The sequence below is a fragment of the Arvicanthis niloticus genome, chromosome 27 (assembly GCF_011762505.2).
Source record: "Arvicanthis niloticus isolate mArvNil1 chromosome 27, mArvNil1.pat.X, whole genome shotgun sequence".
In the NCBI taxonomy this organism is placed as follows: Eukaryota; Metazoa; Chordata; class Mammalia; order Rodentia; family Muridae; genus Arvicanthis; species Arvicanthis niloticus.
Genome location: NC_133435.1, coordinates 988,899 through 1,006,128, shown reverse-complemented (window position 1 = coordinate 1,006,128; position 17,230 = coordinate 988,899). Strand labels below are relative to the sequence as shown.

Here is a 17,230-nt window from a genome sequence, read left to right as displayed (position 1 = left end):
ACAGTTACAAGTCCTCAATCCTACACAAAGAACTATAGGTAACTAAGGAATACTCAGAGTAAAACAAGAAAAAGCACACTAATTGGTTAATAATACCAATAGACAAGCTCTAAAATACACATACATTACACAGCCTCAGTAGATTACATTTAAGTGTATATATATGAAAGAACATGTAATCAAAGTAATAAAAGATTATATATATATGTATACATATATATATATATAGTATTAAATATGCAGGCATGCATGTAAAAACAATGACATAAAGGCTGTAAATTTGAAAAATAGCAAGGAATGGTTTATGGGAAGGTTTGAAGGGAGAATAGAAAAAGGAAATTTATACAATTATAATTTTAAAAATAGAATAAGAAAACCTTAATTCAAATTTTAATAAAAAGCCTATAGCTTTGGGAGCTGTGAAGAGCAATCTATGTGTGAGACTGCTTGCTGTGTCACTATGAAGACCTGAGTTCATATCCCTGGCAGCCATGTAAAAAATTGAACATGGCCATATGTGTGCCTGAAACACTAGAACAGTCATGTGGGTAGAGACATGGGGGGTCTCTGGGGATTCTTTGCTGCCAGTCTTGTTCCAAGTTCAGTGAAGGACCCTATCTTTAGAGAATAAAATGAAACAAATATAAAAAATAAAGAGTGATGGGGAAAATACGTGATGTTCTTGTCTTGTTTCTGGATGCAAACACCACACCTCCCCACACACAAATACACAAATAGGTAAAGGAATGTATGAATGAGTGAATAAACAAACAAACAAAGAATAAGTCATCCATGTTAAGGGTTAGAAAACATAGTTGAAGAAGGTTCAGGAAAAATATAAGAGTCAAAGTAAGATGTTATGAGTAATGAAAACTTGTATTTCAGGTATGCCATGGCTGTTGCAGTACTGAACTCACAATAGCTGTGATTATTTGTATTACACCTGCTAAAACATACAGTATATAGAAACTAAACTAATACAATCACTAATAGTTGGGAGGAATGTAGAAGGAGGAATTACTGCTTAATGTGTACAAAATTTTAGTTTATGGTGTTTAAAATTATTTGGAGGGTTGTGGGTATGGCTTAGTAGCATCACACTTGCAAAGTATGTGAGATTCTGGATTCAATTCCCAGAAAACCAGGAACAAATAGGAATCTAGCAGGTGCCTGAAAACTGAAATTCGTGCAGCATAACACTGTACAAACAATACTGAACTGTACACCTAAAACATCTACAAAAGAAATATTTATATCATGCACAAATTTATTATATATTACTTCAATAAAAAATTTTATGCTTACTTGGCCTTGAAGTCACATTCTCAGGAGACAATGTGGACATTCTACGTGTGGTCAGAAGGGAAAAAGAACTTCCATGTAGTGTAGTTGTGATCTTATTCCCAGTAGGTCTTGAAATCGTGGTAGTTGAATGAGTGGTTTCACTTGTAGTTTCCAGGTTAGTGAGTGCCTGTGTTGAAGACTCTGATGGTAACAAGGTCATGGTGGGGCTTATGACCTCAGTGACAAAATCTGCAAATCTAATTGTACTGAGAGATGGTGACATTTCTATGTTTTGTGAAGTTGCAGTACTAGATTTACTAGTTGTATGATGAACAGGAAATCCAGGGAAACTAGAGAACATATCCAGAGCATATTCTGTGGAAGGGCTGGAAGGCCATATGCCTATGGTTCCTGGTAAAATAGATGAAGGGGTTACAGTTAGAGTCGATGTGCTTGTCTCAATCCCAGTGTAGACAGAGTGAGAGGCTGCTTCTTCAGAAGCACTAGATGAAAGAGTTGTGGCTGAGCTGGTTTCTACCTTAGATGCTGAGGAAGCAATGTCACTATAAGAAAATGTGGAAGTTGTTGTTGGGTGTGGGGTGTTGGTCTTGGCAGAAAGTATGAGCCATGTTTCAGTTCTTTCTGAATCACCAAGTAAAGTAGATGGACTGGATACTGTTGACATGACTTCTTTTCCAGAATGGGTGACCCACGAGGCTGTGGTCTCTCTTTGATCAGCAGGAACAGACAGAGTTGGAGCAGTTGTATCTGTTTCTACAACAGAAGTAGTGGACAGTGGTATCATATCTTTTATACCAGGAAAGTTAGTCAGAGTAGAAATACTTGAACTGGATTGTCCCCCAACGTAAGTGTCCAATGATATTGTGGTATATGGTTCAGAAGCAATATGAGTTGTTGAAGCTATCAAGTCTGGAACATTAGGTGAAATGTCTGTCCTTAGAATATTTGAGGTGGCTTCTCTTTCAGAAGGAGTGATCATTGAGGCAGAACTCTCTAGTTGACCTGGAGAAGCATCCAGAGTTGAAGATGCTAAATGGATTGTTGTACTAGAACTAGTTACTAATAATGGCATCTTTTCTGTTATATCAGGAGAAACAGCCAGACTAGACATAGATGAAGTAGGTTGTCTCTCAAGAGGGGTGGCCAGTGAAATTGGAGTATGTGGTTCAGAAGTGAAAAAAGATGGTGAGGTTGTCATGTCTAAAATAGTAGGTGGAATGGTAGTTTTTAAAACATTTAAAGGCACTTCTTTTTTAGAATGAGTCACCAAAGATGCTGTAGTCTCTGATAGACTTGGAGACAAAGCCACAGTAGTATGGTGGCTTTCTGTGCCCAATTTTGTACTCAGTGATGTTGTCAATTTTGGTATACTAGAAGAAAATGCCATGGTGGTCATGTTTAAGCTGGGTTGGCTACCATGTGTGAATAATGATTCTATGGTCTGTGATTTAGGGAGAGTGTAATTTAACGTTGTTGAAGTCATAATCTCTGGAACATGAGGTGAGTTGGTTGTAGATAGATTCCCCAAAGTCCCTTCATGCCCAGTATGGGTGATCCATTGGGCTGTAATCTCTGATTGACCTGAGGAAACAGCCAGAGTTGAAGTCATTGAATGGCTTTCTGTGCCAGAGCGAGTGACTAGTGGTGATATAATTTCTGTAATACCTGAAGAGACAGGCAGAGTAGACATGGCTGAACTTGGCTGTTCCCCAACATGAGTGATGAATGAAATTATCGTATGCGGTTCTGAAGGAATAAGAGTTGGTGGCGACATAATATTTGAAACACTAGCTGATAAGATGGTAGGTAGAACCCCTGAGGTGACTTCTGTTTCAGAATGGGTGACCAATGAGGTTCTACTCCCAGGTGGAAATGAAGAAACAGGCAGAGTTGATGAGATTGAAGATTTTTCTGTGGCCAACTCAGTTAATAGTGATGATGTAGCTTCTGTTATACCTGAAGAGACACTCTGAGTAGACACAGATAAACTAGCCTGTTCTTCATCATGGGTGATGAATGGTGCTATGGTCTGTGTATCAAAAGAAGTATGGTTTAGAGTTTTTGATGTCATTATGTCTGGAACATTACTTAAGATGTTTGTAGAAAGAGCCCCTGAAGACCCTTCATTCTCAAAGTGAGTGACCCATGGAGCAGTGGATTCCGCTTGACCTGGGGAAATATTCAGAATTGAAGTTACTGAATGGCTTTTTGTGCTAGGGTGAGTGACTAGTGATGGTATGTTTTCTGTTCTACCTGGAGAGGCAGGCAAAGTAGATATGGTTGAAGTAGATTGTTCCCCAACATGGGAGATGAATGAAACTGTGGTATGTGGACTAAGAGTTGATGATGTCATCATTTCTGAAACAATAGTTGAAGTAGTGGTAGATAGAACCACTGAAGTGGTTTTTGTTTCAGGATTGGTGACTGAAGGGGCTTTTGTTTCTGTTGGACTTAAAGAAGCAGGCAGAGGAGAAGCCATTAAATTCCCTGTGCCCAAGTCAGTGAATAGTGATTGTGTTGATACTGTTTTACTTGGAGAGATATCATGAGTAGTGACAGATAAACTTGGCTGTCCCTCACCATCGGTGACCACTGATATTATGGTCTGTGTTTCAGAAGAAGTAAGAATCTTAGATTTTGATGTCATTATGTCTACAGCACTAGGAGAGGTGTTTATAGAAAGAATCTCTGAAGTCCCTTCTCTACCAGGTTGGGTGACCAAAGGGGTTGTGGTCACCAATAGACTTGGGGAAACAGTCAGAGCTGATGTTACTGAATAACTTTCAGTGCCAGAGCTAGTGTCCAGTAATGGTGTAATTTCTGTAACACTGGGAGAGACAGTCAAATTAGACATGGATGAAATGAGCTGTTCCCCAACATGAGAGACTGATGACTCTAAGGTATGTGGTTCAGAAGAAATAGCAGTTTGTGAGGTCATCACTTCTGGAACACTAGTAGAAATGGTGGTAGGTAGAACCACTGAAGAGGATTCCTTTACAGGTTCATTGACCCATGGTGTACTAGTCACTCCTAGATCTGGGGATACAGACAGAATAGAAGCCACTGTATAGCTTTCAGTGCTCAAGGATGTAAATAATTCTGGTGTCACTCCTGTTATATTTGAAATGTTATTTGGACTTGACATCAATGCACTGTGATGTCCTCCACCATGGGTGTTCAAAGATTCCACGGAAGGTTCCCCAGAAGAAGAATATTTCTGAGTAATTGAGGTTATCAAGTCTGGAGCCATAGTTGAGATGATTGTAGGTAGAGTTCCTGAAGTGTTCTCTCTTCCAGTATGGGTGCCCCATGGGATTGTGGATTCTGCTTGATCTACAGAAATACCCAGGTTAGAAGTCACTGAATAGTTTTCTGTGCCAGAGCTAGTGAGCAGAGATGAAATAGTTTCTGTTTGACCTAGAGAGGAAGGAAGAGTAGATGTTACTGAACTAGGTTGCCCTGCATCATGGGTGAGTAATGGAACTGTAGTATGTGGTTCTGAAGGAATACTAGTTGGTGAGGTCATCATTTCTGGAACACCAGATGAAATGGTGGTATATAGGGGCCCAGAAGTTGTTACCATTTCAGAATTACTGTCCCATGGTGTCTTAGTTTCTGCTTGACCAGAAGAAGCAGGCAGAACTGAAGTCACTGCAAAGCTTTCTGTACCTAAGTCAGTGAGTAGGGATGGTTTCACTTCTGTTTTCCCAGGAGAGATGTCCTCAGTAGACACAGATAAACTGGGCTGTTCTTCAGCATGGGTGGTGAATGATGCTATGGTCTGTGTATTAGAAGAGGTTGGATTCTTAGTTATGGAAGTCATCATGTCTGGAGCACTGGTTGAGGTTATTGTAGATGCAGAGCCTAAAGTGTTTTCTCTTCCAGTATGGGTGTCCCATGGGGTTGTAGATCCTGCTTGTTCTATAGAAATACCTTGGGTAGAAGTCACTGGATAGATTTCTGGGCCAGAGATAGTGGGCAGTGATGGCATACTTTCTGTTCTACCTAGAGAAAAAGGGAGAGTAGACATGATTGAACTGGCTTGTCCCTGAACATGGGTGACTAATGGACCTGTAGTATGTAGTTTTGAAGGAATAACAGTTGGTGAGGTCATTATTTCTGGAACAGTAGATGAAATGGTGGTAGATAAGAACCCAGAAGTGTCTTCCATTTCAGAATGAGTGTCCCATGGTGTCTTAGTACCTGCTTGACCAGAAGAAACAGGCAGAGTTGACGTTATTGCAAGGCTTTCTGTACCTAAGTCAGTGAGTAGTAATGGTTTCACTTCTGTTATTCCAAGAGAGATGCCTTCAGTAGACACAGATAAACTGGGCTGTCCCTCAGCATGGGTGGTGAATGATGCTATGGTCTGTGTATTAGAAGAAGTTGGATTCTTAGTTATGGAAGTCATCATGTCTGGAGCACTGGTTGAGGTTATTGTAGATGCAGAGGCTGAAGTGTTTTCTCTTCCAGTATGGATGTCCCATGGGGTTGTAGATCCTGCTTGTGCTATAGAAATATCCTGGGTAGAAGTCACTGGATAGTTTTCTGGGCCAGAGCTAATGAGTAATGATTGTGTACTTTCTGTTCTACCAGAAGAGACAGGAAGAGTAGACATGACTGAATTGGGTTGCCCTACAACCCAATGGATGTCTAATGGAACCATAGTATGTGGTTTTGAAGGAATAACAGTTGATGAGGCAATTGGTTCTGAAACACTGGGTGAAATGGTTGTAGTTAGTAGTATAGTAGTGGTATCCTTTTCTGTGTGATTGCCCCTTGGTGCTCTAGTATCCATTTGACGTGGGGATACAGGCATAGTAGGAGTCACTGTGTTGCTTTCATTGCCCATGTTGGTAAACAATGATGGTGTCACTTCTGTTATATTTGGAGTTACATGCTGAGTAGACACTGAAAAACTGTGCTTTCCTCCACTGTTGGTAACCAAGGATTCTAAGATCTTTATTTCAGAAGAGTGTCTCTCAGTTACTGAGGTTATCATATCTGAAGCACCAGTTGAGATGTTTCTAGACATAGTCTCTGAAGTACCTTCTCTTCCACTATGGATATTCCATGTGGATGTGGATTCTGCTTCACCTGTGGAAATATCCAGAGTAGAAGTCACTGAATAACTTTCTGTGCCAGAGTGAGTGACCAGTGATGGTATGATTTCTGTTCTACTTGGAGAACCAGGCAGAGTTGATATGCCTGAATTGGACTGTCCCCCAACTTGGGTTACTAATGAATCTGTGGAATGTGGTTCAGAAGGAATAATAGTAGATGAAGTAATCATTTCTGAAACATTGGATGTAATGCTGGTAGGTAGAACCCCAGAAGTGGCTTCCATTACAGAATTAGTGTCCCATGGTATCCTAGTCTCTGCTTGACCTGAAGAAGCAGGCATAGTTGAAGTAATTGCATAGCTCTCTGTGCCTAAGTCTGTGAAGAGTGATGTTGTCACTTCTGTTATCCCCGGAGAGATGTCCTGTTGAGACACAGATAAACTGGGCTGTCCCCCAGCATGGCTGATGAATGATGTTATAGTTTGTGTATCAGAAGTTTGATCTTTAGTTATTAAAGTCATCATGTCTGGAGCAGTAGTTGCAGTGGTTATAGAAAATGCCTTTGAGGTCTCTTTACTAGCAGGATGGGTGGACCAAAGTGTTGTGGATTTTCTTTGACCTAGAGAAATATCCAAAGTAGAAGTGACTGAATGGCTTTCTGTGCCAGGGTGAGTGAGCAGTGATGATATGATTTCTCTTCTACCTGGAGAAACAGGCAGAGTATACATGGCAGAACTGGGATGGCCACCATCATGAGTGAGTAGTGAATTTGTGGTATGTGGTTCAGAAAGAATAACAGTTGGTGGAGTCATTACTTCTAGAACACTAGTTGAAATGACAGCAGATAGAACCTCCGAAGTGGCATCCATTTCAGAAAGGGTGACCCCTGGGGTTTGAGTCTCTATTTGAAATGAAGAAACAGGCAGAGTTGAAGTCATTGCAGAGTTTTCTGGGCCCACATCAGTAAATAGTGAAGGTGTCACTTCTTTTGTTCCTGGAAAAATACTGTGAGTAGATACAGGTAAACTGGGCTGTCCCCCAACATGGGTAATAAATGCTGTTAAGGTCTCTGTATTAGAGGAAGTGTTTAGAGTTGTTGATGTCATAATGTTTGGAACACTAGGTGAGATATTTGTGGAAAGAACCTCTGAAGTTTCTTCTCTAGCAGGATGGGTGGCCCAAGGTGTTCTGGATTCTGCTTCACTTGTGGAAATATCTAGAGCTGAAATTACTGAATAATTTGCTGTGCCAGAGCTAGTGGTAAGTGGTGGTATAACTTCTGTTTTACCTGGAGATTCAGGCAGCATAGACATGGCTGAGCTGGGCTGTCCCACAAAATCAGTGACTAGTGAACCTGTAGTATGTGGCTCTGAAGGAATAAGAATTGGTATGGTGATAGTTTCTGGAACAGTGGATAAAATGGTGGTATATAGGGGCCCAGAAGTAGTTTCCATTTCAGAATGAGTGTCCCATGGTGTCTTAGTACCTGCTTGACCAGAAGAAACAGGCAGAGTTAAAGTCATTGCAAGGTTTTCTGTACCTAAGTCAGTGAGTAGTAATGGTTTCACTTCTGTTATCCCAGGAGAGATGCCTTCAGTAGATACAGATAAACTGGGCTGTCCCTCAGCATGGGTGGTGAATGATGCTATGGTCTGTGTATTAGAAGAGGTTGGATTCTTAGTTATGGAAGTCATCATGTCTGGAGCACTGGTTGAGGTTATTGTAGATGCAGAGCCTAAAGTGTTTTCTCTTCCAGTATGGGTGTCCCATGGGGTTGTAGATCCTGTTTGTTCTATAGAAATACCTTGGGTAGAAGTCACTGGATAGTTTTCTGGGCCAGAGATAGTGAGCAGTGGTGGCATACTTTCTGTTCTGCCTGGAGAAAAAGGGAGAGTAGACATGATTGAACTGGCTTGTCCCTGAACATGGGTGACTAATGGACCTGTAGTATGTAGTTTTGAAGGAATAACAGTTGGTGAGGTCATTATTTCTGGAACAGTAGATGAAATGGTGGTAGATAAGAACCCAGAAGTGTCTTCCATTTCAGAATGAGTGTCCCATGGTGTCTTAGTACCTGCTTGACCAGAAGAAACAGGCAGAGTTGACGTTATTGCAAGGCTTTCTGTACCTAAGTCAGTGAGTAGTAATGGTTTCACTTCTGTTATTCCAAGAGAGATGCCTTCAGTAGACACAGATAAACTGGGCTGTCCCTCAGCATGGGTGATGAATGATGTTATGGTCTGTGTATCAGAAGAAGTTGGATTCTTAATTATGGAAGTCATCATGTCTGGAGCACTGGTTGAGATTATTGTAGATACAGATCCTGGAGTGTTTCCGTTTCCAGTATGGGTGCCCCAAAGGGTTGTGGATCCTGCTTGATTTCTAGAAATATCCAGGTTAGAAGTCACTGAATAGTTTTTTGTGCTAGAGCTAGGGGGCAAAGATGGAATAGGTTCTGTTCTACCTGGAGAGAAAGGGAGAATAGACATGACTGAACTGGATTGCCCCACATCATGGGTGACTAATGGAACATTAGTATGTGATTCTGAGGAAATAACAGTTGGTGAGGTCATCATTTCTGGAACACCAGATGAAATGGTTCTAGATAAGGTCTGAGTAGTTGCTTTCATTTCTGGATGATTGTCCCATGGTGTCCTAGTCGCTGCCTGACCTGAAGAAACAGGGAGAGTTGAAGTCATTGCATAACTTTCTGTCTCTAAGTCAGTGAATAGTAATGTTGACACTTCTGCTTTCCCAGGGGAGACACCCTGAGTAGACACAGATAAACCAGGCTTTCCCCCAACATGGGTGATGTTTGCCATTATAGTTTGTTTATCAGAAAAATTTTGATTCTTATTTGTTGAATTCATCATGGCTGGAGCACTGCTTGTGATGGTTTTTGAAAGAACTTCTGAAGTCCCTTTTCTAGGAGGATGGGTGGCCCACAATGTTGTGGATTCTGATTGACCTTGGGAGATATCCAGAGTAGAAGGCATTGAAAGGCTTTCTATGCCAGAATGAGTGACCAGTGGTGGTATGATTTTGGTTCTTCCTGTAGAGGCAGGCAGAGTATACATGGATGAACTGGACTGTCCTCCAACTTGGGTTACTAATGAAACTGCGGTATGTGATTCTGAAGGAATAACAGTTGGTGATGACATCATTTCTGAAACACTGCTTGAAATGGTGGTACGTAGAACTCCAGAAGTGGCTTCATTTTCTGGGTGATTGACCCATGGTGCTCTAGTATCTAGCTGACCTGTGGATACAGGTAGAGTAAGAGTCATTGTGTTGCTTACACTGCCCGTGTTGGTAAACAATGATGGTGTTACTTCTGTTATATCTGGAGTAACATGCTGAGTAGACACAGAAAAACTAGGCTTTCCTCCATTGTCAGTGACCAAGGATTCTAAGATCTTTATTTCAGAAGAAGAGTGTCTCTCAGTTTCTGAGGTTATCATATCTGGAGCACTAGTTGAGATGTTTTTAAACATAGTCTCTGAAGTGCCTTCCCTTTCACTATGGATATTCCATGTGGATGTGGATTCTGCTTCACCTGTGGAAATATCCAGAGTAGAAGTCACTGAATAACTTTCTGTGCCAGAGTGAGTGACCAGTGATGGTATGATTTCTGTTCTACTTGGAGAACCAGGCAGAGTTGATATGCCTGAATTGGACTGTCCCCCAACTTGGGTCACTAATGAATCTGTGGAATGTGGTTCAGAAGGAATAATAGTAGATGAAGTAATCATTTCTGAAACATTGGATGTAATGCTGGTAGGTAGAACCCCAGAAGTGGCTTCCATTACAGAATTAGTGTCCCATGGTATCCTAGTCTCTGCTTGACCTGAAGAAGCAGGCATAGTTGAAGTAATTGCATAGCTCTCTGTGCCTAAGTCTGTGAAGAGTGATGTTGTCACTTCTGTTATCCCCGGAGAGATGTCCTGTTGAGACACAGATAAACTGGGCTGTCCCCCAGCATGGCTGATGAATGATGTTATCATCTGTGTGTCAGGAGAAGTATTGTTTAGAGTTGCTAATTTCATCATGTCTGGAACACGAGGTGTGGTAGTTGTAGAAAGAATCCCTGAAGTCTCTTTTTTCTCTGATTGGGTGACCCATGCAGTTGTTAATTTTGCTTGACCTACAGAAACATCCAAAGCTGAAGTCACTGAATGGATTTCTGTGTCGGGGTGAGTTCGTTGTGACCGTATGATTTCTGTTGTACCTGAAGAGGCAGTCAGAGTAGGCATGGTTGTACTGTGTTGTTCCCCAACATGGGTGACTAATGAAACTTTGGCATGTGGTTCAGAAGCAATAGGAGTTGGTGAGGTCATCATTTCTGGCACATTAGAAGAAATGGTTGTAGATACGACTCCTGACCTGGCTTCTGTTTTAGAATGAGTGACCCATTTGGTCCTAGTCTCCAGTTGATGTGAAGAAGCAGGAAGAGTTGAAATCATTGCATAGCTTTCTGTACCCAATTCATTGAATATTGATTGTTTAACTTTTGTTATAGCTGAAGAGACATCTAGAGTAGACCCAGATAAACTGGGCTGTCCCCCAGTGTGGGTGATAAATGATGTTATGGTGTGTGTATCAGAAGATGATTGATTCTTATTTATTGAAATAATCATGTCTGGAGCACTGTTTGAGATGGTTGTAGAAAGATCCTCCAAAGTTCCTTCTTTTGCATGATGGGAGACCCATGGAGTTGTGAATTCTGTTTGATCCCAGGAAGTCACTGAATGGCCTTCTGTGCCAGGGTGAGTTACCTTTGATGGGATGTTTTCTGTTATAGCTCCTGAGATAGGCAGTGTAGACATAGCCAATATGGAATCTCCCCCAACATGAGTGACTAATGATACTGTGGTATGTGGTTCAGAAGGAATAGGAGTTGGTGAGGTCACAATATTTGGAATAGTAGTTGAAATGGTAATAGGTAGTACCTCTGCAGTGACTTCTGTTTCAGAATGTGTGACCCATGATGTTGTAGTGTCTGGTTGACCTGAGAAAACAGGTAGAGTTGAAGTCATTGTATAGCCTTCTGTGACTATGTCAGTTAGTAATGATGGTGTCACTTTCATTATACCTGGAGAGACACCCTGAGTAGGCACAGATAAACTGGAGTGTTCCCCACCAGGGGTGATTAATGATGTTATGGTCTGTATATCAGAGGAAGATTGATTCTCAATTGTTGAAGTTATTATGTCTGGGGCATTGGTTGAGATGACTGTAGATGGTGTTAGTGAATTGCCTTCTCTTACAGTATAGGTGTCTCCTGAGGCTGTGGTTTCCAATTGACCTTGGGAAATATCCATAGTAGAAGCCAATGAATGGCTTTCCATGTCAGATCTAGTACCCAGAGATGGTCTGATATTTGTTGAATCTGAAGTGGCATGCAGAATTGGCATGGCTGAACTGAGTTGTTCCACAACATGGGTGTCAACTGAAACTGTAGTATGTGGTCCAGAAGGAACAACAGTTGGTGAGGTCATCATTTGTTTGACACTATTTGAAATGGTGATAGATAGGACCTCTGAAGTGGTCTTTTTTTCAGGTTTGGTGACTGATGGGGCTCTTTTTTCCATTTGACCTGAAGAAATAGGCATAGAAGTTATTGCAACATTTTCTGTGTCCACATCTGTGAACAGTGATGTTGTTAATTTTGTTATACTTGGAGAGGCTGTTTCAGTAGACATGGATAAACTGGACTGGGTTCCAGCATGGGTAACCAGTGATGTTATGGTCTGTACATTAGAAAAAGTATTGTTTTGAGATTTTGATATCATCATGTCTGGAACATTTGATGTATTGTTTATAGATCTGGTCTTTGGTACACCTGGGGAAACAGCTAGAGTTGTAATGACTGACTGGCTTTCTTTGCCTGTGGTAGTGCCCAGTGCTTGTTTCATTTTTGTTATACCTGAAGAGGCAGGCAGTGTAGACATGTCTGAACTATGTTGTTCTTCATTATGGGTGACCAATGAAGCTGTGGTGTGTGGTTCAGAAAACATAAGTGTTGTTGAGGTCATCATTTCTGGAATAATATTTGAAAAGGTGGTAGGTGAAGCCCCTGAAATTGCTTCTTTTTCAGCATGAGTCACCAATGAGGCTGTGGTCTCTATTTGACCTAGAGAAACAGGCAGAGCTGATGGAGTTCCTTCTATTACACCTAGAGAGACAGCCAGAGTAGAAATGGCTAAACTGGGCTGTTCCTCACCATTGGTTATCAATGAAGTTGTGTTCTGTAGTTTAGGAGTAGGATTTACAGATTTTAAGGTTACCATCTCTTGAATATTAGGTGAGATGGTTGTAGTTAACACTCTTGAAGTGACTTCTGTTTCTGGCTGGGTGATCCATGAGGTTGTGGTTACTGATTGATCTTGAGAAATAGTTGGGTTTCTTGTATGGATTCTTTTCCCAGAGCTAGTGAACAGTGGTCTCATTATTTTTGTTATATCTGGAGAGACAGCAATAGTAGACATGGGTGAACCAGTCTTTTCCCCAGCATGAGAGATAAGAGAAACTGTGTTGTTTGGCTCAGAAGGTGAATGAGTCAGAATTGGTTTAGATGTTCTTGTATCTTCCTTAGAACTGTGGTGTTCTAAGTTTGTCATATCAGAAATACTAGATGAGATGGCTATAGTTGGACCAAATGATCTGCCTTCTTGTTCAATAGATACAAAGTCTGGTATGGCAGGGGAAACAGCTGCTGTTGAAATGGTTGACCTGTCTTCTCCTCTGGGACTGGTGGCTGTGGACACCATGGAATCTAACTCAATGTGAGAAGCATTTGTGGTTGTCTTGACAACAGCTGAAGTAATCTCTAAAACATGGGTGATCCATGAGATTGTATCAGACTCAGCAGAGAGGGCTGCCAAAGTATTAACATTTGGGATGGTCTTTGTTGTAAGACTGGGGATCTGTGGGACTGTCATTTCTGCTTCTCTACTGTAGGAAGATGGGCTTTTCCTGGCAACCATACTAGTATTTTCTCTAAGGCCTGTCGAAAATGATGGTGTTATCTCTAGTAAATTGTGGGAAGCATCCGAGGCTGTGATAATCATCTCTGTTGGGTTGGTGTTGGTTGTTTTCTCTGATGTCTTGTGAGTCAGGGGTCTTGAAGATGTAGTTGACATTTTGGTGTTTGAAGTGAAAATGGAAGTAGCCTTCGGAGCTGTGGCAGTGGTCTCTGCTTTTACTGTCCCTTCTGGGGCTGGATCTGTAAGTTGAGACATGTAACAAAAATTGTAAAAATGTTTATACTTTATTGATTCATATATTTTTCTCTACATAATGAAAGGAGACATGCCTATACAATGCTGCTTTTCTGGGAGGTGGGTGGAATGCCATGGCTTGGAAAAAGGTATTATGAATTTTGCTACATTCCTCATCTGTTTTTGAGTCTATTCTTAAACTTTTGAACTGCCTGCCTCCTAATTACTGAGATTATAGATTTGCACCATCACACTTATATCATGGTAAAGATGAAAATACAGTGATTTATGAATTCTAGGCAAGTACTCTACCAACTGAGCCATTTTCCTTTTAGGCTGCAACTTCTCCCTAAATTTGTGACCACATTAATCCAATCCCTGTTTCCCTCTATTTCTGTAATACTCAAGTCTAAGCTTTTCCCTCCTCCTGACATATTTATCATTTACCAGGCCCCATTAATTCTGTTCCTTTTCATAAGCAAGCTTAAATCCACCTTTACTGAGAATTAATTATGGTTTATTTTCTTACCAGAATATCTGAACTGTAATTTTTCTTTCCAGCAGTCCTGTTCTGTAATATCTATTAAAGTTTTATGGCTTGACATGTGGTAGGCACTCAGCTGAAAGCACTGAGTGAGCAAATGAGAGCAAGAAAGAATGGTACATCAGAATGTATCTCCTTTGATTTGAGATAGGTGACATGTGTCATTTGTTTGAATGTTGGGGGTCTATAATGTGATAGTCCAGTGCTGATTTTGTGTGTTTTTTTTACTAGAGATGTGGTTGTAAAGGAACTTGTTTGACTTTGTTCTAACAAATGTTTAATAGCAAAGTTTGAGTAAATATTCTTTGAAAGATATTTTTCTGGAAGACACTTAACATTTCACAGTATTGGTTAATGTACATTTAAGAGTTACAGGCTGGGTTTGTAGTTCATTGGGTAGAACATTTACCTAGCATTTAAGTACTTCTGGGTTCAATCCCTAGAACTGCATAATCAGAATAATGATGCATACCTATAAGTACTGTGATCCAGACTGGAATCTACACACTAGGACCTAATGCTCTCTTTTGACCTCCATGGATGCTAAGCACATAAGTACTACCCAGACATATGTGGGTGCCAGACCAACCCAAGACTTTTTTTGCAAGCCACAATGAAAGAACAAAGGGAACTTCAGTTCTTTGTCCTTGACCACCAAAAATTTGGCAAGATGAATTAGATGCTGGAGCCAATGCCTAGTAGGAATCAAGTTTGTAATTTCTGTGAACTGGATTCTTACTCATTGGGCCATGGTTATCAACCCTCACACAGCTATGTCTGAGGTACCACATGTTTTCTTTGTTAACACTGTCAGACTTAGGTTTCTTCTGACCCTGGCCATTTCCAGCCTATTCCCTTGTAAATAGTATATGATGCTTTACTTCTCAATACATTTACTTGGTATTAGTCATTAGCTTATGGAAGACACTCTAGTTCCAGCAATTACTTTTGTCTTCTTTACTCCTTGGATTTTTATTTCTTATTCCTCATACTCCCACTTGACACCTTGCCATTTGGATCCATGTTTCTGCTGATTTGGGTCAGATATGAGGTAATGATCTGAGATGTAGGCAGATCACATGTACATATATAATGAAATTAAATTTAAAGATAGAAATATAGTTATAAGCATTTTTATAATTTAAAAATCTAAAAGTAGAACTATTATATGATACAGCCATGCCACTCTTGGGTATATTCAAAACAAATATAAAGGTCAGCATATCAAAACAATATCTATACGTTCATCCTTATTATGGCCTTGTACATGATAGGAAGATATGGAATCAGCCTAGTTGTCCACACACAGATAAATGTAGCAAGAAATTGTTGTATACATATAAAATGTTGTCCTGGGCAGCTGTAAAGAACATCATTTACAGCAAAATGGAACTAGTCATCATATTAAGTACACGGAGACAAATGTCAAATTTTGTCTTATATGTGGAAAGAAAAAATTTAGACAGTCTGAAATACAAGACAGAATTTTATTCAAGAGGAAAGCAATATTCTGGAAGAGTGAAAGAAAGGCATACACAAAACAGTATAGTAGCGAGTGTTGATGACATCCCAGTATTCCACTGGGGGAGGCTGACTTTTTCATTAGGGTTGTGACCCTAATTGATTGTCCATGTTCTAGTGGATGCTTCTATGACCTCAACACATGGGCAGCACTATTTAAACTCAGTTAGTTATTTTATTTAAAAATAAAACAGGACATGAATATGGGGTTGTGGGTTCCCCAAATAGGAGTGAAAGGAGGGAGTGATAATGGACATAATTTAAAACATTTTATACCAAAGTTTATTCTATTACTAAAAATTAAATTTTATAAAAGATCAAAGCATCAGATATATCCAAGTATAAAAATGCATTGATTTATCTAATTAACAAGATTGAGTTGTTATAATAAAAATAGTCTCATCTTTAAACTGTTTGTAAGTAATGCCATACATGTGTGAAGCTTGGGCCTGAAGAGATGGCTCAATGGCTAAGAGCAGTGGCTGCTCCTCTGAGGACCTGAGTTCAATTCATAGGACCCATATGGCAGTTTACAACAGTCTATAATGCCATCTCAGGGGAGTCAGATGCCCTCTTCGGGCCTCATGGATACTATGTGGTGGGTGTACTACATACATCCAGACAAAACTCACATACACATAAAAATGAATACGTTTTTAAAAGTATGGGAGCTCTTATTCTGTAGACATAAAGATATCCCTTGTTATAGGCACATACATACATTTATTGTAGACAGGGTCTCATATAGCCTAAGCTGGCCTCAAAATTATGATGCATCTCAAGTCGATCTTGAACTTATGGTTCTTTTCTTTCTACCTCCAGAGTGCTGGAATAGCAGGTATTCATTACCATGCTGAGTTTATGAAGTTTTGTAGCTCAAATTCAGCTCTTCATGCATGTGAATAGGTGCTATACAAAGTAAGCCATATCTCTAGCTTGTGTACAGTCTTAAGTATGCAAAAAGAACAATATGATGTGTAAACAAAATGGTGTGTTAGGAATCTTCCAGTGAAAAATATTATGTAATCAATCCATGGTACTAAATCATTAAAAACAAAACAAAACAAAACACCAAAGCCAAACAAGTTTCTTTGAAGCAGAATTTCTTAATATTCTAACAGGTTTAGACATGCCATGACTCTAAGAAGAAAACACACATTTGCTATCACAAACTTTGTTGAAATGTTGTTAAAGAACACCCAGGAATTACAAGGCTTATATATACATATAACATATAACCTGGCTATATACATCCCCATGTCTTTTCTCCTTTTTTTTACAATGCGCAAAGGTTGATGCTGTGGCTCCTATATTTTACTCCTCTCTGGGCCATGATGTAATGCTCTGATCTCCATGCACAAGGTTCTCTTTAACTACTTTTTTCTTCCTGATAAAGTGATTTCCATCCTTTAAAGCCCAAGTTCAAATATTACCTCCATCATAAAATCTTCTCTCAATGCTACCAGGACATCCCATTGCAAGCTTTTGAAATTGAATAATAGAAATAGTATATTGGACACAATGAAAGTTGTAGTATAGTATCTATAGCAAGTAAAATTATTTTTGTTAAATTTGTT

General features: G+C 40.0%; 1 protein-coding gene across 9 annotated transcripts in view; it reads right to left on the bottom strand.

Annotated features, from left to right (window-relative positions):
• Muc16 (mucin 16, cell surface associated) overlaps positions 1–17,230 on the bottom strand; it is a 191,066-nt gene that overhangs the window by 133,563 nt on the left and 40,273 nt on the right. For 8 of the 9 annotated variants that reach the window (XM_076925982.1, XM_076925989.1, XM_076925983.1 and 5 more), the window contains exon 4: positions 1,306–13,593. In XM_076925982.1, coding sequence (XP_076782097.1) covers positions 1,306–13,593 — 12,288 coding nt within the window. The remainder of the gene's footprint in view (positions 1–1,305; positions 13,594–17,230) is intronic. The other variant, XM_076925990.1, reaches the window with a different exon arrangement.